This window comes from Cyclopterus lumpus, chromosome 7, assembly GCF_009769545.1.
Source record: "Cyclopterus lumpus isolate fCycLum1 chromosome 7, fCycLum1.pri, whole genome shotgun sequence".
Taxonomy (NCBI): domain Eukaryota; kingdom Metazoa; phylum Chordata; class Actinopteri; order Perciformes; family Cyclopteridae; genus Cyclopterus; species Cyclopterus lumpus.
The window spans coordinates 471,490-498,200 of record NC_046972.1 but is presented as its reverse complement, the minus strand read 5'-3'; the positions used below and the strand labels follow the sequence as shown (position 1 = coordinate 498,200).

Here is a 26,711-nt window from a genome sequence, read left to right as displayed (position 1 = left end):
TCACGTCAGCTCGCAGGTGAAGCTCAGCAGCAGCAACATGGAGGTCAATGTTAGGGAGCACCAACTGGCCGCTGCGTCAATGGCTGCACACAAAGACAGCATTACAGAGCACTGCTAGAGATTCATACAAGTATACACGGTTACAACTTCACCTAAACACTTCCTACTAAAGGAGAAGTCTATATATGTCAATATTGTAACAAAAAATGTCATATTCAGACCCAAAACCAACAGCGACTTTATCTTTTAACAAGTATAGAGTGTATCAGAGCCTGATACTTCTCTCCACCTACTGCAGGGACAGTGGAGCACGTTCTCCAACAGACTGCTTCAGCTCCGCTTCACAAGGACAGATACAGGAGAACATTCCTGATACTGGAGAACATTCCTGATTCAGGAGAACATTCCTGATACAGGAAAACTTTCCAGATACAGGAGAACATTCCTGACCACGGCTATAAGACTTTATAATAAATCACCTCTGGCCAGATCAATCACTCAACTATAACACCGTCTCACATCTTGGCACTACTGTTTTGTTTGTTTTTGTTAGTTAATTTAATATTATTCTATTCAATATTTTTCTATATATTGTGCATTTGTCTTATTATTGCAAAAGTCTGGTTTCAGGTCTGCTTCACTTTGTTCCATGTTTGTCATGTTTCATCTCACAGCAGTTCTAGCATTCAGAGGGTGGTTGACAATGCAAGTTTGATTGCGGTGTACCGCAAGGGTCGATTCTGGGCCCCATTCCTCTTTCAATTTACATACCTACTCTGTGATTGTCTGAAAGGTGAGAGGGCAGTGACAACACCACTGTCATGAAAGGGACATATAATGAAAAGTACCATGAAAATGAGGTGTAATTGGGAGAATTGGCATTATAGAATAATTCTTTTATGGAATCAAAATGAAATCCCATAAAAATCCCAAAAATATTAAATTAAAACAAGATAAGTGATGAAAACACAGATTTGGTTATTACTTAAAATATTCCACAGAATGCCTCCAAAGTAACAGTGCCTGAACTGATTATGACAAATGGCCTACCAATCAAATGTTCGCTTCCTTTCTTCAGTCTTGGGTTATCTGTAAAAGCACCAAATGGAATAACATTTACTGTGAGCTCGGTGACAAAATGCTAAACTATTAGAACGAGTCCCCTCACAAGACTCACCAAACACGATGAGGCGGGTGTGGGTGTCTGTGGAGCCCAAAGGATTCTGGGCTGTGCAGCGGAACATGGAGCCATTGAGCCCAGCAGGAACTCTCTCCATGATGAGTTCCCTTCCGTCATGCTCCTCTCTGCCATCTAGCAGACGCCCACCCACCTTGGTCCAGGTGTATATGGGCTCAGGGAAGACCTCGCTCTATGTGGAAACACGCACACACACACACGCACACACACACACACGGATAGGTGTGTGAGGGGAGAGCTGGAGGGTCGAGTCGCAAAGTGAGCCGAGAGGTGAAGCACTTATATCTCTGAGCCATGTTCTAAACATGTAAAACTGCACTGGAACAATCATATCGGGTGAGAAAATGTTGATTTCGTACATCAAACTCTCCAGTACTAGGCTCAGCTTACCCTAAAGGTGTGAGATTCTGATGCTGATGTCACACTAAAGTCAGCCAATTACTTACTGACTGAGTGAGTGATGAAGTCACGCCAACGGAGTCTCTAGGAAGTATTTCTGACACTTAACCCCAAGTTGCTCCCGTAGCTGTTGTACAGTGTGTGAATGATTAGATAGAGTCCTGGTGGGCAGGTGGTACCTTGCATGGTAGCTCCTCCCATCAGTGTGTGAATGTTAGTTAGTCCTGATGGACAGGTGGTACCTTGTATGGTAGCTCCTCCCATCAGTGTATGAATGTTAGTTAGTCCTGATGGACAGGTGGTACCCTGCATGGTAGCTCCTCCCATCAGTGTGTGAATGTTAGTTAGTCCTGATGGACAGGTGGTACCTTGCATGTTAGCTCCTCCCATCAGTGTGTGAATGTTAGTTAGTCCTGATGGACAGGTGGTACCTTGCATGGTAGCTCCTCCCATCAGTGTGTGAATGTTAGTTAGTCCTGATGGACAGGTGGTACCTTGCATGGTAGCTCCTCCCATCAGTGTGTGAATGTTAGGTAGTCCTGATGGACAGGTGGTACCTTGCATGGTAGCTCCTCCCATCAGTGTGTGAATGTTAGTTAGTCCTGATGGACAGGTGGTACCTTGCATGGTAGCTCCTCCCATCAGTGTGTGAATGTTAGTTAGTCCTGATTTAATATCAGACAATCACATTGATTTATTGTGTCTTACTGAAACCTGGCTGAGCCATGAAGAATATGTCAGCCTAAATGAATCAACTCCTCCAAGTCATATTAATACTCACATTCCTCGAGGCACCGGCCGAGGAGGTGGAGTAGCAGCCATCTTTGACTCAAGCCTATTAATGAATCCTAAACCTAAACTAAACTACAACTCATTTGAAAGCCTTGTTCTTAGTCTTTCACATCCAACCTGGAAAACATTACAGCCAATTCTATTTGTTATACTGTACCGGCCACCAGGTCCATATTCAGAATTTATATCTTAATTTTCTGAGTTTTTATCAAGTTTAGTCCTTAAAACTGATAAGGTTATTATTGTAGGAGGTTTTAATATTCATGTGGATATTGACAATGATTGCCTTAGTACTGCATTTATCTCATTGTTGGACTTGATTGGCTTCTGTAAGAGAGTACAGAAACCCACTCACTGCTTTGGCCACACCCTCCACCTTGTTCTTACATATGGCATTGACATTGAGCATTTGGAGGTCTTCCCACAGAACCCTCTTCTGTCAGACCATTACTTCATAACTTTTGAGTTTATACTCCCGGAGTATACACCGTTAGTCAAAAGTTTCTACACCAGATGTCTAACTGACAGTGCTGTAGCTACATTTAAAGAAGTGATTCCTTCTGCATTTGATTCAATACCACGTCTCAATGTGACGGAGGACTCCTGTGCTAACTTTAGTCCGTCCCAGATTGATCATATTGTCGATAGTGCTACAGGCTCACTGAGAATGACACTAGACTCGATAGCCCCACTGAAGAAAAAGACAGTGAGGCAAAGGAGGTTTGCTCCCTGGTAGAACCCTCAGACCCGCAACCTAAAGCAAACTTCACGAAAGCTTTAAAGCATATGGCGTTCCACCAATCTGGAAGAATCACGCTTAGTTTGGCGAGATAGTCTTAAAACATAAAAAGGCTCTCCGTAATGCCAGAGCAGCCTATTACTCATCAGTAATAGAGAAAAATAAGAACAACCCCAGGGTTCTCTTTAGCACTGTAGCCAGGCTGACAGAGAGTCACAGCTCTGTGGAGCCGTGTATTCCTATAGACCTCAGTAGTAATGACTTCATGAACTTCTTCAATGAAAAGATTTGAACTATTAGAGGCAAGATTGATGATCTCTTGCCCTCAACTACTGCCGATCTGTCATCAAGAGGAGTGGCCTTGGAAACGTCTGTATGCCCTGGTGTATATTTGGATAGCTTTTCTCCCATTAACCTAGACCAATTGTCCTCAACGGTTTCTACTTCTAAACCGTCTACCTGTCTCTTAGACCCCATCCCAACGAGGCTGCTTAAAGACGTGTTGCCTTTAATTGGCACCTCTCTGCTGGATATTGTTAATGTGTCTTTGCTAACAGGCCATGTACCACATTCCTTCAAAGTAGCTGTAATTAAACCTCTCCTGAAGAAGCCCACTCTTAATCCAGAGGTGTTGGCTAACTACAGACCGATCTCTAACCTTCCCTTCCTCTCTAAGATCCTTGAGAAAGTAGTCGCAAATCAGTTGTGTGACTTTCTACATCAGAATAGTTTATTTGAGGAGTTTCAGTCAGGATTTAGAAAACACCACAGCACAGAGACAGCACTGGTGAAAATTACAAATGACCTCCTAATTGCATCAGATAAAGGACTCATCTCCGTACTGGTATTATTAGACCTTAGTGCTGATAAAGGACTCATCTCCGTACTGGTCTTGTTAGACCTTAAAGGACTCATCTCTGTACTAGTCTTGTTAGACCTTAATGCTGATAAAGGACTCATCTCTGTACTGGTCTTGTTAGACCTTAATGCTGATAAAGGACTCATCTCTGTACTGGTCTTGTTAGACCTTAGTGCTGATAAAGGACTCATCTCTGTACTGGTATTATTAGACCTTAGTGCTGATAAAGGACTCATCTCCGTACTGGTCTTATTAGACCTTAGTGCTGCCTTCGACACCATTGATCATGACATCCTATTACAGAGACTGGATCAGTCGATTGGCATTTCAGGTACCGCACTAAGTTGGTTTAAATCCTATTTATCAGATCGATCTCAATTTGTATTTGTAAACGATGAAGCCTCAATGACCACCAACGTTAATCACGGAGTTCCACAAGGTTCTGTGCTTGGGCCAATTTTATTTACCTTATATATGCTTCCTTTGGGCAACATTATCAGGAAACACTCCATAAGCTTTCATTGTTATGCAGATGATACTCAATTATATCTATGGATCAAACCAGAGGAGACCAACCAGCTCGCTAAACTTCAAGCATGTCTTAAAGACATAAAAACATGGATGACCTGCAACTTCCTGATGTTAAACTCAGACAAAACTGAAGTTATTTTACTGGGCCCTGAACACCTCAGAGATCAATTATCTGGTGATGTGGTTTCTGTAGATGGCATTGCCCTGGCATCCAACACCACTGTAAAGAATCTCTAGTTATCTTTGACCGAGACTTGTCCTTTAACTCCCACGTTAAGCAAATCTCAAGGATTGCATTTTTTCATCTACGTAACATTTCAAAAATCAGGCACATCTTGTCTCAAAAAGATGCAGAAAAGCTGGTTCACGCATTTGTTACTTCCAGACTAGATTACTGCAACTCCTTATTATCAGGCTGCTCTAATAAGTCTCTTAAATCCCTCCAGTTGATCCAGAATGCTGCAGCTTGTGTACTCACAAAAACTAAGAAAAGAGATCACATGACTCCTGTATTAGCTGCTCTGCACTGGCTCCCTGTAAAATCAAGAATCACATTTAAAATTATTCTCCTTGCCTACAAAGCCTTGATTGGTGATGCACCATCATATCTTAAGGAGCTTGTAGTGCCATATTGCCCCACTAGATGTGGGGCTACTTGTGGTTCCTAGAGTCCTAAAAAGTAGGATGGGAGCAAGAACCTTCAGTTATCAAGCTCCTCTTTTATGGAACCAGCTTCCACTTTCAGTCCAGGAGGCAGACACAGTCACCTCATTTAAGAATAGACTTAAGACTTTCCTCTTTAATAGTGCTTATAGTTAGGGCTGAATCAGGTTTGCCCTGGTCCAGCCCCTTGATATGCTGCTATAGGCTTATAGGCTGCTGGGGGATGTTTTAGGATACACTGAGCACCTATCTCCTCTTCTCTCTCTTCTTCTGGATGAATTTACATCTCTCCATTGCACCTTATTAACTCTGCTTCCTCCCCGGAGTCGTTGTGACTTCACATCTCATAGGGTCCATTGGACCTGGAGGTGTCTGATGCTGGTGAGCCGGCCTCCCGTGTTGGCCCTGCTTATGCGCCCCGCCCCCCCCTCCCCTCTACCTCCTTCTGTTTCATGGATTGGAGTTCCATTCATACATTGTCATATTCATGTAATGTGTTTATGTAACTTTGTAACTCTGTTCATTCTGTAGACATGACATCTATTCATCTGTCCATCCGGGGAGAGGGATCCTCCTCTGTTGCTCTCCTGAAGGTTTCTTCCCTTTTTTCCCTGTCAAAGGTTATTTTTGGGGAGTTTTTCCTGATCCGATGTGAGGTCAAAGGTCAGGGATGTTGTATGTGTACAGATTGTAAAGCCCTCTGAGGCAAATTTGTAATTTGTGATATTGGGCTAATTGAATTGAACTGATGGACAGGTGGTACCTTGCATGGTAGCTCCTCCCATCAGTGTATGAATGTTAGTTTGTCCTGATGGACAGGTGGTACCTTGCACGGTAGCTCCTCCCATCAGTGTATTTTTGACCTTTATTTAACCAGGTGAAATCAGTTGAGAACCAATTCTCATTTTCAATGATGACCTGGCCAAGAGGCAGTAGCACAGTCCACACAACACAGATACAATACAGCCCAATGCAATACAGTATGACAAACACATGAGAAAATGGCTAACAACAATATAATTAAATTAATAAACACTATGTACACCAAAATCAAGGCGGATTACTGGATGTTCTTTGTAAAAAAAAAAAAAAAAAAAAGGAAGAGAGAGAGAAGTGATGGCTGGTCAGCAAGTACAGCAGTCCACTATGACTTGTTGCAGCTTTAGTTTGAACATGTTGAGAGAGGTGAGAGCTCTTAGTTTGAGCATGTTTTGTAGTTTGTAGTGTAAAATGAAAGGTGTTATGACCAAACACAGTACGGACTTTTGGAACGATGAGCCTGATGAAGTCACTGGATCTTAAACAGCGATTGCTGTCAGAAATGTGCAGAAGATTTGAGAGGTAGCGAGGGGTCATTCCCCAAATGGATTTGTAGACCACGAGTAGCCAGTGTTGTAGCCGCCTGGTATGAAGGGAGGGCCAATCCACCAATCTGTAAAGGTCACAGTGGAGGGTGGTGAAGGGTACACATGTGGCAACACGGATTGCTGAGTGGTGGAGTGGGTCCAGTTTTCTGAGGGTGGTCTTTGATGCCATTTTATAAATGATATCGCCGTAGTCAAATAGAGGAAGGAAAGTCATTTTTTACAAGGGTATGAATGTTAGTTAGTCCTGATGGACAGGTGGTACCTTGCATGGTAGCTCCTCCCATCAGTGTATGAATGTTAACTTGTCCTGATGGAGAGGTGGCACCTTGCATGGTAGCTCCTCCCATCAGTGTGTGAATGGGTGAATGAAGACTAGAAAAGATCTATACAAGTACATTTACACAATTTGACAGTTGTTTCAGTGCCTCAGGCTCCATTCTACTGGAGGCCTGGCAGTGAAAAAGAGAGCTTATCATCTCCAGGATTTGGATTGAAGGAATACTCTAGGATATTGGAAACACGTGACTGTTACAGAGGGAGGTCCTTTGCATTTAAATGTGTTCTGGAATACCATCATTATCATAACAATGTTATTCCATCTAAAGTGTCCACATGCTTTCGTCAGAAGGCAAACATAACAAGTCTATTTACATTCTGTGCAGTGTGTTAAACATCACATCTCCTAAACATTGAATGTCAATTTACGTGGTGTGATTTATTGTAAGGTTGCAATACAGATAGATCCAGTATTAAGCATGTCATGCTTGCACAACTGTTATTATATTGCACAATATAAAAACCCACCGTTACAGAGTTTCCTTGAAGCAGCCAGGCTTGAGAGTTGGACCATTGGCCCTGCTTTCAGAACCTATGCTGTGTGTACCACATGACAACAGATGTAACTCAAGTCTCAAAATGGACAGAAAGGAACTGAAACCAATTGCTGCCTGGAAGGAAGAAATTCAATTAAAAAACTTGTGGTACACTTTGAAGAGTGGTCAAAATGTGCCTTCCCTACTCGGTTTCTCTCTGTTTTTTTTACCCCCACCCTTTGGGGATATTCTATGAACTCCACAGATCGTTACATGTTCAAAGAGCCACTGTGTTGGAAACTCACCGCAGGAGGTCCCAGCTGGAAGCCTTGGACCGTGATCCGCACTGTGTCGCCCACCTTGGCCTTACTGGGGCTCATGGACAGCTTGGGTCCTCTGGGAGCAGCTGATGGGAAAGTAAAACTGCTGTTGTATAACTTTCATATGTCTGAATAAATGGAAACATAATACATTATATATGTGACCTAAATGTGGCTTCCAACACTTCAAGGATGTACCTACCCACTCTTTTTACGTAACTGTGGTATAACAAATTCCTTGTATGTGAAAACATACTTGGCATTAAAAGGTTCTGATAAACCAGTTGAAGTGAAGCAGACTGCCCTGTGGGCTCAGTATGACCCACCTACCGCTCTTTGTTCCCAGTTCTATTTGAATTAATGGATTCAGTGCCCTTGTTAATTCTACCTCGACCTGAATGTGTCCTCCAAACAATGTGGTTGTGTTGAATCTCAACATCTCCTTCTACATCTCCTTCGGTCTCTTGAAACTGCTCATGAACTTCCAGGACTCCCTTATTGTTACTTAACCATATGAGAATTGACTGACCATACGCCTCTTTCCATCACTGCTCCACTCACAAGAACTCAGACCACTTCCCTAGACTCGTACATTTCTAACTTTCTTTCCTTGAGTTGAATCTTATATTTTGCGTCAGTGAATCCACAGGCCAACCTCTGAAATATGGAACTTCATAGCTTTTGAAGTATTACTATTAACAGTGTAATGTGCACCAAGAGGATTTAGTTCAAGCTTGTGGGTTCACAATAGTGTTAAACTATCTCAGCTGTGGGTGTCACGCCAGGGCACTAATGAGAGAACCCAAACGCACGACCCGAGGCAGAGAGGAAAGTTCACAAGGATTCCTTTATTGATAAAGGTAATATTGCAACAGGATAGAGTCTCTGGAGAAGGACAGCCGAAGGTTCTCCCGATGTAACTGGGGAGGGACTGAGGCCGGTCGGCAAGGCTCTGACCCGCTGTGGTGAGAGCAGCTGTCTCACTCAGGGGAGAGTAGAATCGTCAACGTAAACAGTCCAGGGTCATTCACAGGAAGGCAGTCAAACTCGGCAGAGGTACAGGCAGGGATCGGGCTTACTCGGAAACGAAGGGACGTCGGAATCAGAACAGGATATCAGGCAGGAAAAACGCTGGTAAGTTGACTCACAGGTGAAGAAAAACAAACTGGCAACGAGACAAGTGAAGCACAGAGTATATATACACACTGGGAGGGGAGTTAACGAGACACAGGTGAAACACATCAGGGCAGGGAGAGGTAATCACATATGAGGAAGTAAAGACAGCAGACATGACACAGGAGGAAACAATCAGGGACAGGGCAGACAATCACAGGGACAGGAAGTGGAGAGAAACAGAGGACACGAGAGACAAGGACTTCAAAATAAGACAGGAAACACGACACAACACTACAGATCCTGACAGTGGGTGCACGAGGGATTGTACAGCTAGACCCAACCACAGCGTTACAGTCACTGAGTCACAGTGCTTGAGTGAGTTTTCACTCCTGTTTAAGGTCATAACGCTTCCATCTCAAGGTGAGCGTTGTCTCTGGGCTCAGAGTGCAACTATTACATGGAAGTAGTAAGTACCAGGTCTGCATTCGTACATTAAAATTACATAGATATAGTATCAGAAGTATGATGTATTTGTTAATTTTGCCACAGCACTATACCAGGAGAGTGTTTGCATTACAACCTGATCTGAGTGAGTCGTGCATGACTCACCCAGTGTGACCTCGGCCTGCATGGGCATGGACAGAGCCGGGTGGTTGACCTCACAGCTGAACAGAGCCTCGTTGTCCAGCTGGGGGTTGAGGCTCCAGGTCAGCATGGCTCTCACCTCAATGGTGCCATCACCTGCTGCCTGCTGCCGGTGCTGGAAGTAGTAGAGCGGATCGCTGCTCTGGACCCAGCGCGGAAACTCCCGGCTCACCACCGTCTCGGGGATCACCTCGCTGGTTGTCTCAGGGTCCGACTCTGACCCTGGCTCTGGGCTCTTTTCGGGGCCGTCTTGGCCCAGCCGAGCCAGCTTCCCCTCTTGTTCCAAAAGGGTCAGGGACTTCTGGAGTTTGGTGTCATCAAGATCTCGACTGCTGAGTGCCTGGGAGTTCCAGTGCCCCGCTTGGCTCCCGTCCCAGCTCTTTTCCAGACCCGGAACCTTGCTTTGATCTTCCACTGAGAAGGAAGACTGTGCAGCTGGCACTACATCAATAAGCTCACCATCCCGCTTGAAGTACACCTGAAAGTCCAGGACAAAGACAGGTGAGCCCAACGGAAAAATAGAACCTGCGTGTGTGGTGGTGTTTAGGTGGACTTACTTAAGTATCACTTTCTCTAGTTTAATGCTTTACATTCGTGCTAACTTCAAACCCACATCTTATAACAGTGAACTATCTAATGGCTGCATGGAGTGGGGATAGTTCTACAAGTTCATTAGGCCTGCATGGTTAGGGGCAGCCAGGGTTAGGGTTAGGGAGAAGCCAGGGTTAGGGGGCAGCCAGGGTTAGTGTTAGGGGGAAGCCAGGGTTAGGGGGCAGCCAGGGTTAGTGTTAGGGGAAGCCAGGGTTAGGGGGCAGCCAGGGTTAGTGTTAGGGGAAGCCAGGGTTAGGGGGCAGCCAGGGTTAGTGTTAGGGGAAGCCAGGGTTAGGGGGCAGCCAGGGTTAGTGTTAGGGGAAGCCAGGGTTAGGGGGCAGCCAGGGTTAGTGTTAGGGGAAGCCAGGGTTAGGGGGCAGCCAGGGTTAGTGTTAGGGGAAGCCAGGGTTAGGGGGCAGCCAGGGTTAGTGTTAGGGGAAGCCAGGGTTAGGGGCAGCCAGGGTTAGTGTTAGGGGAAGCCAGGGTTAGGGGCAGCCAGGGTTAGTGTTAGGGGAAGCCAGGGTTAGGGGCAGCCAGGGTTAGTGTTAGGGGAAGCCAGGGTTAGGGGCAGCCAGGGTTAGTGTTAGGGGAAGCCAGGGTTAGGGGGCAGCCAGGGTTAGTGTTAGGGGAAGCCAGGGTTAGGGGCAGCCAGGGTTAGTGTTAGGGGAAGCCAGGGTTAGGGGGCAGCCAGGGTTAGTGTTAGGGGAAGCCAGGGTAAGGGTTAGGGGCAGCCAGGGTTAATGTTAGGGGCAGCCAGGGTTAGAGTTAGGGGGCAGACATCTACATCTGATTAAACCCCGATGTTAGGATCCCTGTCTGATGTTAGTGTTGGCTCCCCTCTTTGTTCCCCTCCTGTCTGGTTTGTTGTTATGTGCTTAATGTTTTGCTTTTGTCAGTCTACAGTCTCCACCTCTGGTTTCCGCCCACTACCACGTCCCTCTCCTTTGGCTCAGCTGGGGCTCGTTGCCCTAAGTGCTGCCAGCTGTTTTAAGGACCATGGCATTCCCTGGCGGGTTCCTTACTGTATGTTGGGAACACCAGGTCTCTACCGATCCCATTGGTATCAAGGACTAGAGTTCGGTTGAGTTGCCCTCCCGGCTCCAGCGAGGGAAGACTCACTTCTGATCAGCAGGACTATTCTGATCATTGTTTTGTTTGTTTTATTCTTTGCTGTGTTTTCCTCCCCGATCCGTTAGGGAAATAAAGATCCTCACTTTGAATCTTAAAAGCTGCTGTGTGAGCGTGCGTTTGGGTCCTCCACACCACACAACCATAACACACCGTAACACTGTGACATATGCACATTCAGGAACATCTTTTCACTGTACGTGTGTGTGTCAGTATTAGATCCTTTACTTAAACGTATGCTCATTTCCCAGCTTCATACTTGTATTTGGGGTTTCTACAAACTTTCAGAACTCACCTAATGCAAAAACCAGGACATCATCCCTCTCTGGGTTCCCACCAACCATGTACGTAATGACATATTTCATTAAACTCAAAACTTGACATTTGTATTACATTATATGATTATTATGATATAATGTCTTATACCATTTTCATTACATTATCTGTAGTTATTACATTATCTGTTTTACACAACATCTAGCCCATATATGTAATGAGGTCATTTTAAGCAAATGAACAGGGCCCAGAGACAGAAATATAAATAATAATTACACACATTGCTGTATTTGTAGATACATGTGTGTCAGTGGGCAGCTTACTGTTAGATGCTGCTGTGTCATGTGATGTGACCCATCATCATTATTTACCACAACTACAATAACCCAATGCTGGGCAGAGGTGACCTTGATTAAATAGAGAGAGATGTTGAACATGCAGTCCGGTTAAGTAGATAAAGATAGAAAATTAATTGAAATGATGTTCTGTCTAGATTATGATTGCAGCATCTTTTCATCTAACTGATATGTTTCTCGCAATGCGGACATGAGGAATCACTCTTCACTGGACTTATATTTTTATCACATATGCCGCTGTGCTCTAATTCCCTTCCACCAATCCTCAATACATTTTCCTAAGAGGTCACAGAGAGTACAGACCAACGCACAGCCATTGTTCTTTTTGTCTGTTTAAATCCATTGGTGCTCCCAAGCTTTCCTTCCTAACAAACAATAGCCAAGCAGTAATACAAACATGATTATGTCCTTCAAGAGGGATGAAGAGTCAAAAGGCTCCATCTCACCATGGGAGCTGGCTTTGCTCCGGAAACAATGCAAACCAGAGAGAAGTTCTGGGCCTCGTAGCGGCTGAAAGGGGCCGGACTGTTGGCTGCCACCACAGAGATAGACTTGGGAGGTACTGCAGAGAAATACAAAGCACTCAAACATAGAAGGAAAATACACAAAGTTATGAGGTGTTTATGAAATAATGACAACAATATGATGAGTCACTTTGCTGATGATGATATCTATGAAATATCAAATTAATTCAATTACACATTTCACAGAGGAACACTTTTTGGAAAATACACTGATTTGCTTTCATTTTGAGAGTCAGCTGTTCAGATGGACCTCAACCTCATGATAAGTACAGAGCCAAAGAGCCACTGTGACAACAAGCCTGCAGAAAGTCATGATTCACTACCCTGGTCTACACTGACAAATCTACCTATTACTATTGGATTGCCGTGAAGGTTGGTACAGATATCAATGGTGCCAACATGGTGAATCCTCAAGAGTTTTGTGACCCCTTGACTTTACCTTTAAACATATGTTTTTGAAGATTCATGAGACTACTTCAGATACGAAGACATACCTATGACAGTAAGGGTGATGCTGCCAGAGGCTAGAATCACTTTGTCTGTGGAGCGCCTGTCATATATCCCCACATGGCACTCATACAGGCCATCATCCTCCATCTGGACCTCGGGAAGCCTGTACAAAGATTAAAGACAACGATCACCTCTCATTTTTGACCTCTTGGGTTCTTGAGAGCAGAGATTGTGAAAAAAACTGAAGGTGAAGCACAGGGAGTGCAAGGAACCTACAGGAGGAAGCTGGAGGCCAAACTCCAGCAGAACAATGTAAGGGAGGTGTGGACCAGAATGAATCAGATATCTGGCTTCAAGGCTGGAGGAAAACAACCAGGGGCTCCCTGGAGTGGGCCAACGAGCTAAACTGTTTCTTGAATAGGTTTAGTTCACAGCCCTCATCTGTCACCCCTACACACCTCCCTATACACCTCCCCCTCTGTCCCCCCTGGTGAGCTGCACAAAGGGTTCTTCCACCCTCCCCCCCTTCTCTGTGACGACTGACCAGGTGAGAAGACAGCTGGAGAGACTCCACCAAGGCAAAGCTGTGAGTTGCCCTCACATCCCACGTGTTGAAGGTGCTGGAGAGGCTGGAAGGAGAATATTCCCGATACGGGAACAAATTCCTGATGCAGGAGCACATTCATGATACAGGAAAACATTCCTAATACGGGAGAACATTCCTGATGCAGGAGAACATTCCCGATACGGGAACAAATTCCTGATGCAGGAGCACATTCATGATACAGGAAAACATTCCTAATACGGGAGAACATTCCTGATGCAGGAGAACATTCCCGATACGGGGACAAATTCCTGATGCAGGAGCACATTCATGATACAGGAAAACATTCCTAATACGGGAGAACATTCCTGATGCAGGAGAACATTCCCGATACGGGAACAAATTCCTGATGCAGGAGCACATTCATGATACAGGAAAACATTCCTAATACGGGAGAACATTCCTGATGCAGGAGAACATTCCCGATACGGGAACAAATTCCTGATACAGGAGAACATTCCTTATACAATAGAACATTCCAGATACAATACAACATTCCAGATACAGGAACACATTCCTGATACAGGAGAACATTTCTGATGCAGGAGAACATTCCTGATACAATAGAACATTCCAGATACAGGAACAAATTCCTGATACAGGAGAACATTCCTAATTCAGGAGAACATTCCTGATGCAGGAGAACATTCCCAATACAGGAACAAATTCCTGATACAGGAGAACATTCCTGATACAATAGAACATTCCAGATACAGGAACAAATTCCTGATACAGGAGAACATTCCTAATACAGGAGAACATTTCTGATGCAGGAGAACATTCCTGATACAATAGAACATTCCAGATACAGGAACAAATTCCTGATACAGGAGAACATTCCTAATACAGGAGAACATTTCTGATGCAGGAGAACATTCCTGATACAATAGAACATTCCAGATACAGTAACAAATTCCTGATACAGGAGAACATTCCTGATTCAGGAGAACATTCCAGATACAGGAACAAATTCCTGATATATCAGAACATTCCTGATGCAGGAGAACATTCCTGATACAGCAGAACATTCCTGATGCAGCAGAACATTCCTGATGCAGGAGAACATTCCTGATACAATAGAACATTCCTGATACAATAGAACATTCCAGATACAGGAACAAATTCCTGATACAGGAGAACATTTTTTTATTTGTATTCCTATCTATCTATCTATCTATCTATCCATCTATCCATCCATCCATCCATCCACCCATCTAAAAAATATCTAATCTCACCTCCCCCTACCACACGCATGCTATAGGGGGAATGTTCCCCAAAACTTGTCTGTCTTTCAAAGGATTTGTGTTATTAGAACATAACACAACGTGTACAGTAGTGGCCTGTCTCACCGCACAGTAGACTGGTAGACCAGGTCCTCTCGTCTGTGGTTGCCCTCCATGTTGGAGTAGCTGGTGTTATACATGGCATCATAGGTGAAAATCTTCTGCTTGGCACTGCCTCCTTCAATCACCTGAAAGGCAAAGGTTAGTTAGCATCATTGCGTTTGAATACAGTAGCTGTGGACCATGTGGAGATGACGCTTCATGGGCTGCAGAGCATTATATCTTCTATCTAGTAGCTTGCTTTGTATTGGCACATAAGAGACTGTGCAGCTCCAATATTGCCCTAGATTTAAGAAATAACAGTGTCACTATTCCTTAGCTAACAGTAATAGTTTACACACTCATTTTCAAAATGGTAGATCAAAACTAATTTGTGATTCCTGACCTTTCAAAGGTCCATCCTCATATTTGGGCCCCGGGGACTATGAAGCCCCTCACACTCACCATGGATTATTTGGATTACATTTGATTTATTTTTAATATGAGATATATTGACGTAATTCTGGTTTGGCAGTGGAACAATGTTGTTTTATCTTTGAGATCCTGCACTCTACAGGAGGGGAGGAGGTGAAATAAAAATAACCGTTTCTAAAAAGTGATGCCAATGCGTCAGGTCTTGATGATGTGTTAAAGCTGCATTTTCTCTACTGACCACCAGGGGGTGACTCCTGTGGTTGTATAGAAGTCTATGCTTCATGTGTTAAAGCTGCATTCTCTCTCCTGACCACCAGGGGGCGACTCCTGTGGTTGTATAGAAGTCTATGCTTCATGTGTTAAAGCTGCATTCTCTCTCCTGACCACCAGGGGCAACTCCTCTGGTTGTATAGAAGTCTATGCTTCATGTGTTAAAGCTGTATTCTCTCTCCTGACCACCAGGGGGCGACTCATCTGGTTGTATAGAAGTCTATATAAATGACTCTACTTCTCTCTTGATTTATTCCCTCAGTAAACATGAGTTTATGGTCTCAATCTCTAGTTTCAAGTCTTCTTCAATGCAGCATGATGTTCATTTAGTAAATGATGGTCCATTTAGAGTCAAACAGACCATAAAGCAGGGTGTACTTTAGGGCGGGGTTACGAGTTGATTGACAGGTCTCTATCACAGAGTTGTCTAGGAGTTGTCTGTGCTTTTGTCTTAAAACCTAAACTCTTTCACTGTGTGTTTTCAGCTCATCAAAGTTAATTGTAACATTTTTGTCAACAATTAATGTCTTATAAGTGTTCAGTTGTACTTGGCTCCACCACATGTGTCACTTTTGGTTGCAAAAAACAAGATGGCAACAGCTATAATGTCGAAGTCAGGGCTTAAAAACAGCAGTCCACAAACCAATGTGGGACTTAACGGGAACTACGGTAACACTTCTGCTATAGTAATAAACACAGGCTGCTAGCTCAGTCATATTTCCCAAGTCTAACACAAGAACATCGTTCTTCACAAAACAGGGATGAGCAAAACCTACTGACCTGAATGTATGACATTACGCTAATTATCTTTATTTTCTAAAGGACACATTGAGGGATGAAGAAGGAGAGTTTCATCAAGGGAGAAGCTGTCCAGTAGCTGTTATTGCATAAAGTTCACCTGTGTGCTCACCCGAAACCACACAATCTCTCGGAGGTTGCCGTCCGTTTGGAAGTCGCACTTAAGTGTGACTGTGTCTCCAATGACAACAGGAGGAAGGGGCTCAATGGAAACGGTTAAATAACCTGCAAAAGAAGAGAACATGCTGTAGAGCTCCTTACAAAGAAGTCTGCTTTGAAATACTGTAGTGTCTACAGCCATACATTCAAAGAAGTCTGGATGTTAGGATCTGATCAATGATGACATGTATAGCCGCATGTCGTCATTCAACCGCTGGTTGTCCAGGTGGTGCCCAGCAAACAATGTGGGCTACATAGATAACTGGAAGACTTTCTGCGGAAAGCCTGATCTGATGAGTCCAGACGGCATTCATCCCACTTGGGATGGAGCGCGTCTCATTTCTGTGAACATGGTCAAGTTGATTAACGGACTTAATCCATGACCCAGAGTTCAGATCAGGAAGCAGAAGCTGAGTTGTAGTCTTCCACCCTTCTCTGCACTTCCATTCGAGCAGTTACCCACCCTTAACCTTAACTCTATAGAGACTGCGTCTGTCCCACGGCCACTTAAATTAATTAAATCAAAAGTAACCAGAAGAGGAGTCATACTAAATAACCTCATAAAGGTTAACAACACTACTGCCACAGTGCAACAAAACAGGATAATTAAATGTGGACTCCTAAATATTAGATCTCTGTCATCTAAAGCTGTATTAGTAAATGATTTAATATCAGACAATCACATTGATTTATTGTGTCTTACTGAAACCTGGCTAAGCCATGAAGAATATGTCAGCCTAAATGAATCAACTCCTCCATGTTATATTAATACTCACATTCCTCGAGGCGCCGGCCGAGGAGGTGGAGTAGCAGCCATCTTTGACTCAAGCCTATTAATGAATCCTAAACCTAAACTAAACTACAACTCATTTGAAAGCCTTGTTCTTAGTCTTTCACATCCAACCTGGAAAACATTACAGCCAATCCTATTTGTTATACTGTACCGGCCACCAGGTCCATATTCAGAATTTATATCTGAATCTTCAGAGTTTTTATCAAGTTTAGTCCTTAAAACTGATAAGGTTATTATTGTCGGAGATTTTTATATTCATGTGGATATTGATAATGATTGCCTTAGTACTGCATTTATCTCATTGTTGGACTCGATTGGCTTCTGTCAGAGAGTACAGAAACCCACTCACTGCTTTGGCCACACCCTCGACCTTGTTCTTACATATGGCATTGACATTGAGCATTTGGAGGTCTTCCCACAGAACCCTCTTCTGTCAGACCATTACCTCATAACTTTTGACTTTATACTCCCGGAGTGTACACCGTTAGTCAAAAGTTTCTACACCAGATGTCTAACTGACAGTGCTGTAGCTATATTTAAAGAAGAGATTCCTTCTGCATTTGATTCAATACCACGTCTCAATGTGACGGAGGACTCCTGTGCTAACTTTAGTCCGTCCCAGATTGATCATATTGTCAATAGTGCTACAGGCTCACTGAGAATGACACTAGACTCGATAGCCCCACTGAAGAAAAAGACAGTGAGGTAAAGGAGGTTTGCTCCCTGGTATAACCCTCAGACCCGCGACCTAAAGCAAACTTCACGAAAGCTTTAAAGTATATGACGTTCCTCCAATCAGGAAGAATCACGCTTAGTTTGGAGAGATAGTCTTAAAACATATGACATGCCAGAGCAGTCTATTACTCATCAGTAATATAGAAAAATTAAAGCAGCGATGTGCGGGTCCTCGTTCCTCCTCCACGTCGGGGGTGCTGGCCGGATGCCGGCTCAAGCGGCCCGGGAATGTCTGCGACCGTCGGAGTAAGCGTCTGTGAGTTAGACGTTTTTTCCTGCACGGAGCGATGCTTGAAATTATACTGTACTGCAAACAGTCCACCACTTGCTGTATCCACCGTATGGCCCAAGACAACATGCATCAACATAATACATTTGAAGGGGATCTGATCAATTCCCTTCATCAGGAGTTCAGTAATGTATAGTGGCTTGAAATACACAAGAATTACTGGAAAAATCACACAAAAATCAAAATGGATTACTTTCGTTACCGTTTAGAGCATGGTCCCAAGAAACTTTCTTTTCAGTTTACATGTTTTACATATGCCTACCAAGTTTCATAAATGTAGGTGAAACGTAGTGCTGGGGCTGCCTAAATTAATGTTTGTAGGGGGCGCTATCGAGCCATATTGCCATTCTGAAGCATTAACATCATATCAGGTAACTACATCTTTGACTTTAAATGTGTGTGCTAAGTTTAGTTACGTTTCGAGCATGTTACATTGGTTTATTTGGTCACGGCGGAGGATCAAACTTCGCCGATGCTCCAACTCGCCGCCCTTCAACGACTCCATACAATCTTCACAGTGAAGCATTATCAAGGTCTTAAGTCTATTCTGACACATTCTGAGAGGGATCTGATTAATATTCAATTCAATTCAATTCAGTTTATTTTGTATAGCCCAATATCACAAATTACAAATTTGCCTCAGAGGGCTTTACAATCTGTACACATACGACATCCCTGACCTTTGACCTCACATCGAATCAGGAAAAACTCCCCAAAAATAACCTTTGACAGGGAAAAAAGGGAAGAAACCTTCAGGAGAGCAACAGAGGAGGATCCCTCTCCCCGGATGGACAGAAGCATTAGATGTCATGTGTACAGAATGAACAGCAATTACAAAGTTACATAAACACATTACATGAATATGACAATGTATGAATGGAACTCCAATCCATGAAACAGAAGGAGGTAGAGAGGAGGGGGGGGCGGGGCGCATCAGCAGGGCCAACGCGGGAGGCCGGCTCACCAGGCATCAGACACCTCCAGGTCCAATGGACCCTATGAGACGTGAAGTCACAACGACTCCGGGGAGGAAGCAGAGTTAATAAGGTGCAATGGAGAGATGTAAATTCATCCATAAGGAGAGAGAGAAGAGGAGATAGGTGCTCAGTGTATCCTAAAACATCCCCCAGCAGCCTATAAGCCTATAGCAGCATATCAAGGGGCTGGACCAGGGCAAACCTGATTCAGCCCTAACTATAAGCACTATTAAAGAGGAAAGTCTTAAGTCTATTCTTAAATGAGGTGACTGTGTCTGCCTCCAGGACTGAAAGTGGAAGCTGGTTCCATAAAAGAGGAGCTTGATAACTGAAGGCTCTGGCTCCCATCCTACTTTTTAGGACTCTAGGAACCACAAGTAGCCCCGCATTTAGTGAGTGCAGCTCTCTAGTGGGGCAATATGGTACTACAAGCTCCTTAAGATATGATGGTGCATCACCAATCAAGGCTTTGTAGGTGAGGAGAATAATTTTAAATGTGATTCTTGATTTTACAGGGAGCCAGTGCAGAGCAGCTAATACAGGAGTCATGTGATCTCTTTTCTTAGTTTTTGTGAGTACACGAGCTGCAGCATTCTGGATCAACTGGAGGGATTTAAGAGACTTATTAGAGCAGCCTGATAATAAGGAGTTGCAGTAATCTAGTCTGGAAGTAACAAACGCGTGAACCAGCTTTTCTGCATCTTTTTGAGACAAGATGTGCCTGATTTTTGAAATGTTACGTAGATGAAAAAATGCAGTCCTTGAGATTTGCTTAACGTGGGAGTTAAAGGACAAGTCTCGGTCAAAGATAACTAGAGATTCTTTACAGTGGTGTTGGATGCCAGGGCAATGTCATCTACAGAAACCACATCACCAGATAATTGATCTCTGAGGTGTTCAGGGCCCAGTAAAATAACTTCAGTTTTGTCTGAGTTTAACATCAGGAAGTTGCAGGTCATCCATGTTTTTATGTCTTTAAGACATTCTTGAATTTTAGCGAGCTGGTTGGTCTCCTCTGGTTTGATCGATAGATATAATTGAGTATCGTCTGCATAGCAATGAAAGTTTATGCAGTGTTTCCTGATAATATTGCCCAAAGGAAGCATATATAAGGTAAATAAAATTGGTCCAAGCACAGAACCTTGTGGAACTCCGTGATTAACGTTGGTGGTCATTGAGGCTTCATCGTTTACAAATACAAATTGAGATCGATCTGATAAATAGGATTTAAACCAACTTAGTGCGGTACCTGAAATGCCAATCGACTGATCCAGTCTCTGTAATCGGATGTCATGATCAATGGTGTCGAACGCAGCACTAAGGTCTAATAATACCAGTACGGAGATGAGTCCTTTATCAGCACTAAGGTCTAACAAGACCAGTACAGAGATGAGTCCTTTACCAGTACTAAGGTCTAATAATACCAGTACAGAGATGTGTCCTCTATCAGCACTAAGGTCTAATAATACCAGTACGGAGATGAGTCCTTTATCAGCACTAAGGTCTAACAAGACCAGTACAGAGATGAGTCCTTTACCAGCACTAAGGTCTAATAATACCAGTACAGAGATGAGTCCTCTATCAGCACTAAGGTCTAATAATACCAGTACGGAGATGAGTCCTCTATCAGCACTAAGGTCTAATAATACCAGTACTGAGATGAGTCCTTTATCAGCACTAAGGTCTAACAAGACCAGTACAGAGATGAGTCCTTTATCAGCACTAAGGTCTAACAAGACCAGTACAGAGATGAGTCCTTTATCAGCATTAAGGTCTAAAAAGACCAGTACAGAGATGAGTCCTTTATCAGCATTAAGGTCTAATAATACCAGTACAGAGATGAGTCCTTTATCTGATGCATTAGGAGGTAATTTGTAATTTTCACCAGTGCTGTCTCTGTGCTGTGGTGTTTTCTAAATCCTGACTGAAACTCCTCAAATAAACTATTCTGATGTAGAAAGTCACACAACTGATTTGCGACTACTTTCTCAAGGATCTTAGAGAGGAAGGGAAGGTTAGAGATCGGTCTGTAGTTAGCCAACACCTCTGGATTAAGAGTGGGCTTTTTCAGGAGAGGTTTAATTACAGCTACTTTGAAGGAATGTGGTACATGGCCTGTTAGCAAAGACACATTAACAATATCCAGCAAAGAGGTGCCAATTAAAGGCAACACGTCTTTAAGCAGCCTCGTTGGGATGGGGTCTAAGAGACAGGTAGACGGTTTAGAAGTAGAAACTGTTGAAGACAATTGGTCTAGGTTAATGGGAGAAAAGCTATCCAAATATACACCAGGGCATACAGCCGTTTCCAAGGCCACTCCTCTTGATGACAGATCGGCAGTAGTTAAGGGCAAGAGATCATCAATCTTGCCTCTAATAGTTCAAATCTTTTCATTGAAGAAGTTCATGAAGTCATTACTACTGAGGTCTATAGGAATACACGGCTCCACAGAGCTGTGACTCTCTGTCAGCCTGGCTACAGTGCTAAAGAGAACCCTGGGGTTGTTCTTATTTTTCTCTATTAGTGATGAGTAATAGGCTGCTCTGGCATTACGGAGAGCCTTTTTATGTTTTAAGACTATCTCGCCAAACTAAGCGGGATTCTTCCATATTGGTGGAACGCGTTATCCCAAATTCCTCTTTCAAATGACACTATCAGCAGCAGAATAGACGACATGAGCGATGACATCTTAGCTCAAGTAGTTGCAGATCTGATTTCAAGCACAGCTAAATTCAGCCTCCAACTTGACGAGTTTTTTCGGACGGAGCTCCAGCCATGCTGGGACGACACTCTGGTTTTGGAGCGCTGGTGAAATCTGATGCACCACACATCATTGTTACGCACTGTGTTCCGCACAGGCATGCAACAAAAACCTTGCCTCCATAACTGGCAGAAATATTAAAAATTGTAGTTGAATGTGTGAACTACGTGCGAAATAATGCTATGAAGCACCGCGTCTTCAAAGAGCTGTGTAAGGAAATGGGCTCTGAATTCGAGGTACTTCTGTACCATTCGAACGTTCGGTGGTTATCCCGGGGAAACGTGCTGAATCGTGTTTTTGCCATGCGTGTGGAATTAGCCCTGTTTTTGCGAGAGTACAAACATTTTCACGCAGATTGCTTCGAAAATTCTGAGTTCATGCTCATTTTGGCGTACATGGCCGATATTTTCGATGCTCTCAATCATCTCAATCGACCGATGCAGGGCGGTGGAGTCAACTGTATCGAAAAAGGAAGAAAACCTGAAGGCGTATTCTCACAAGTGTTTACTTTTATTATAACACCAACATTATTCAAATAGCCCTTGTGGTAGAGGAGATACACCCTTTTTTAGTGTGGGTATGTTTTTCGAGCAGAATCCTGAAAAATAGACTGGGGTGTAAAAGGTTTTAAAAAAGCTACCTTTATGGAAACGACGAACAGAGAATGATAACTTCGCAAACATTCCCCTGCTGGACGACTGTGTAAGTAAGATCGAAGACGTGTCTGGAATTGGAGACATTTCTGTACCTGAGGAGCTGAAGCAAGCAACTGCCATGCACTTAGATGAGCTCGCAAAGTCTCTCGACGGATACTTCCCCACCAGAGTCATATCCAGCATGGGTGGGTTCACGTTTAGATGTCAACGATGAATACCTCGATGAAATCATTGAACTTCAGCAGAGCTTCAACAGCAACTCTTCAGAACAACAACGCTCTCAACGTTTTGGTGTCACCAAATCGTACCATACCATCTTATTGCCAAGAAAGCCCTGAGATACGCACACCGTTTACAACGTATCTTTGAGAGCAATCCTTTTCGAGGATGATAGCTATGAAAACTAAGAAAAGGAACAGACTTTGTTGTGAAAATGACATGAGAGTGGCACTTGCCAAGGTGAAGCCGAGCATTTCTCACATTGATTTGCAGTAAATATTCATTGAGTTATGTTTTTGTGTGAAATTCATGTTTTGTTGGTTTTGTTCTTTGAACACAGTGATTTTGTGTAGAACTGATGCATGGTTCATTTTGTGCACTAATAAAATACATACCTATGTTTTGAAGAAAACATATTTTATTTTTCCAATTATGAAGGGTTCGGCTTCTGCACTGATGAAGCTTGCAAGGTTCAGTACCTCCAATAAGTTTAAGAACCACTGCTCTAGGAGGAGTTCGCTGTTTTACAACTCCCAAAAACATGAAAAAACGTGAAAAAGGCTAAAAATGCAGATATTGAGCGATTGACTGCGGCGCTCCCTAATGTTCAAATATTATGAACAAATTAGGGTAGATTTAGGGATGCCATATGGACATAGGCTAGCAATTTGGTATGGATAGGCCATGTCATTTTGAAGTTATGTGTCTTTAAATATTAGGCCACACCCCTTAGAGGTTCATTGGCCCATATCTTCTAAATACAATGAGTTATCAACAAGCCTTTACTAACTTTTAATAACATTGAATGAATAATGAACCACAGAAACTTTCGTAAAAATCGGAGCAAGCATTTAGGAGAAAATGGAAAAAACGTGTTTTTTACTAAATTCAAAATGGCGGAAAATGTAAGTAGGCGCATTTAATGTTCACCGTTGACTTTTTTGTAGAGCAGGTCCAAGTGGACTTGTCTACCAAATTTCAAGTTAATCGGTCTTTGGGTGTAAAAAGTGTGGGTTTCCAACTCAAGGGGGCGCTATAGAGAATTTATTTTATACCCAAATGAGAGACCTCTAAAATATATTTTTCACCAGTCCTGATATGCATGTCAAATTTAACAACTTTTGGGATATGATAAAGGCCCCAAAAACCCTTTCATTGCTAGAGAAGAAAAAAAATAATTCCACGAAAAACAATAGGTTCCTCTATGACGAAGTTGTCACGAGGACCCTAATAAGAACAACCCCAGGTTTCTCTTTAGCACTGTAGCCAGGCTGACAGAGAGTCACAGCTCTGTGACTCTCCGATGTGAGGTCCTGGGACAGGGATGTCGTATGTGTACGGATTGTAAAGCCCTCAAAATAAACTGAATTGAAACTGAATTGAATTGGAGCCGTGTATTCCTATAGACCTCAGTAGTAATGACTTCATGAACTTCTTCAATGAAAAGATTTGAACTATTAGAGGCAAGATTGATGATCTCTTGCCCTCAACTACTGCCGATCTGTCTTCAAGAGGAGTGGCCTTGGAAACGGCTGTATGCCCTGGTGTATATTTGGATAGCTTTTCTCCCATTAACCTAGACCAATTGTCCTCAACGGTTTCTACTTCTAAACCGTCTACCTGTCTCTTGGACCCCATCCCAACGAGGCTGCTTAAAGACGTGTTGCCTTTAATTGGCACCTCTCTGTTGGATATTGTTAATGTGTCTTTGCTAACAGGCCATGTACCACATTCCTTCAAAGTAGCTGTAATTAAACCTCTCCTGAAGAACCTCTTAATCCAGAGGTGTTGGCTAACTACAGACCAATCTCTAACCTCCCCTTCCTCTCTAAGATCCTTGAGAAAGTAGTCGCAAATCAGTTGTGTGACTTTCTACATCAGAATAGTTTATTTGAGGAGTTTCAGTCAGGATTTAGAAAACACCACAGCACAGAGACAGTACTGGTGAAAATTAAAAATAACCTCCTAATTGCATCAGATAAAGGACTCATCTCTGTACTGGTCTTGTTAGACATTAGTGCTGCGTTCGACACCATTGATCATGACATCCTATTACAGAGACTGGATCAGTCGATTGGCATTTCAGGTACCGCACTAAGTTGGTTTAAATCCTATTCATCAGATCGATCTCAATTTGTATTTGTAAACGATGAAGCCTCAAGGACCACCAACGTTAATCACAGAGTTCCACAAGGTTCTGTGCTTGGACCAATTTTATTTAACTTTATATATGCTTCCTTTGGGCAACATTATCAGGAAACATTCCATAAACTTTCATTGTTATACAGATGATATACAATTATATCTATCGATCAAACCAGAGGAGACCAACCAGCTCGCTAAACTTCAAGAATGTCTTAAAGACGTGAAAATATGGATTACATTACATTACATTACATGTCATTTAGCTGACGCTTTTATCCAAAGCGACTTACAATAAGTGCATTAAACCGTGAGTCCAAACTCAGAACAACAAGAATCAAGCAAGTACAATTTCTTCAATAAAGTTAAACTACAAAGTACTATCCGTAAGTGCCATTTAAGTGCTACTAAAGTGCTATCGGTAAGGGACATTTAAGTGCTACTACGGCATTTAAGTGCTACCTATTCAAGGTATAGTCGAAAGAGATGTGTTTTTAGTTTGCGCCGGAAGATGTAGAGACTTTCTGCTGTCCTGATGTCAATGGGAAGCTCGTTCCACCAATGAGGAGCCAGCACAGCAAACAGTCGTGATTTAGCTCGAAGTGAAGGAGCTACAAGCAGATAGGCAGAAGCCGAGCGAAGTGAACGGGCTGGGGTGTACGGTTTGACCATGTCCTGGATGTAGACTGGACCCGATCTGTTCGCAGCACGGTACGCAAGTACCAATGTTTTGAAGCGGATGCGGGCGGCCACCGGTAACCAGTGAAGGTCGCGGAGGAGCGGAGTAGTGTGGGTAAATTTCGGTCGGTTGAAGACCAGTCGAGCAGCTGCATTCTGGATGAGCTGTAGAGGTCGAATGGCATTAGCAGGTAGACCTGCCAAGAGGGAGTTGCAATAGTCCAGCCGTGAGATGACCAGAGCCTGGACCAGAACCTGTGCCGCCTTCTGAGTGAGAAGGGGTCGTATTCTCCTGATGTTGTACAGCATGTACCTACAGGAGCGTGTTATTGCGGCAATGTTGGCAGTCAGGGAGAGTTGACTGTCGAGCGTCACTCCGAGGTTCCTGGCAGTCGGAGTCGGAACCAGCACTGAGTTGTTGAAGTTAATAGTTAGGTCGTGGGTGGGAGAGCCTTTTCCTGGAAGGAGGAGAATTTCAGTCTTGTCCGGGTTAATTTTCAGGTGGTGTGCGGACATCCACTGAGAGATGTCGGTCAGACATCCACTGAGAGATGTCGGTCAGACAGGCAGAGATTCGTGCTGCTACCCGTGTTTCAGATTGGGGAAACGAGAGGATCAGTTGGGTGTCGTCAGCATAGCTGTGGTAGGTGAAGCCATGCGAGCGAATGACAGAGCCAAGAGAGTTGGTGTACAGAGAGAAGAGAAGAGGACCAAGGACTGAACCCTGAGGGACCCCAGTAGTCAGAGGACAAGGCTCAGACACAGATCCTCTCCAGGTTACCCGGTAAGAGCGGTCGGTGAGGTAGGATGAGAAGAGTGAGAGCGCGGTGCCTGAGATACCCAGGTCCTGGAGGGAGGACAAGAGGATCTGGTGGTTCACTGTGTCAAAGGCAGCGGAAAGGTCTAGAAGGATGAGGACAGAGGAGAGAGAGGCTGCTCTAGCAGTGTGAAGCTGCTCAGAGACAGCAAGGAGGGCAGTCTCTGTTGAGTGGCCTGTCTTGAATCCAGACTGGTGGGGGTCTAGAAGGTTGTTACAGTGAAGAAAGGAGGAGACTTGGTTAAAGATAGCTCGCTCTAGAGTTTTGGAGAGGAAGGGAAGGAGAGAGA

General features: G+C 43.7%; 1 protein-coding gene across 1 annotated transcript; it reads right to left on the bottom strand.

Moving 5' to 3' along the window:
* On the bottom strand, positions 1–22,739 carry LOC117733525 (immunoglobulin superfamily member 21-like). The gene is made up of 10 exons (XM_034537259.1): positions 22,658–22,739; positions 16,308–16,420; positions 14,720–14,841; positions 12,811–12,929; positions 12,239–12,354; positions 9,406–9,919; positions 7,666–7,766; positions 1,178–1,370; positions 1,051–1,089; positions 1–83 (listed from the first exon to the last, which is right to left on the bottom strand). The coding sequence occupies exons 1-10, from the start codon at positions 22,737–22,739 to the stop codon at positions 1–3; spliced, it is 1,482 nt and encodes a 493-aa protein (XP_034393150.1).
* Between the last annotated feature and the right edge of the window lie 3,972 nt (positions 22,740–26,711).

Bases quoted from the DNA above. Each gene is read 5' to 3' on its own strand.
- LOC117733525 (XM_034537259.1), bottom strand. From the start codon at position 22,739: ATGACTCTGGTGGGGAAGTATCCGTCGAGAGACTTTGCGAGCTCATCT. The intron at 14,842-16,307 runs GTGAGCACACAG...TTTGCCTTTCAG, and splicing joins GAGAGATTGTGTGGTTTCGG to GTGATTGAAGGAGGCAGTGC. The intron at 1,371-7,665 runs GTGAGTTTCCAA...GTTTCCACATAG, and splicing joins TCCAGCTGGGACCTCCTGCG to AGCGAGGTCTTCCCTGAGCC.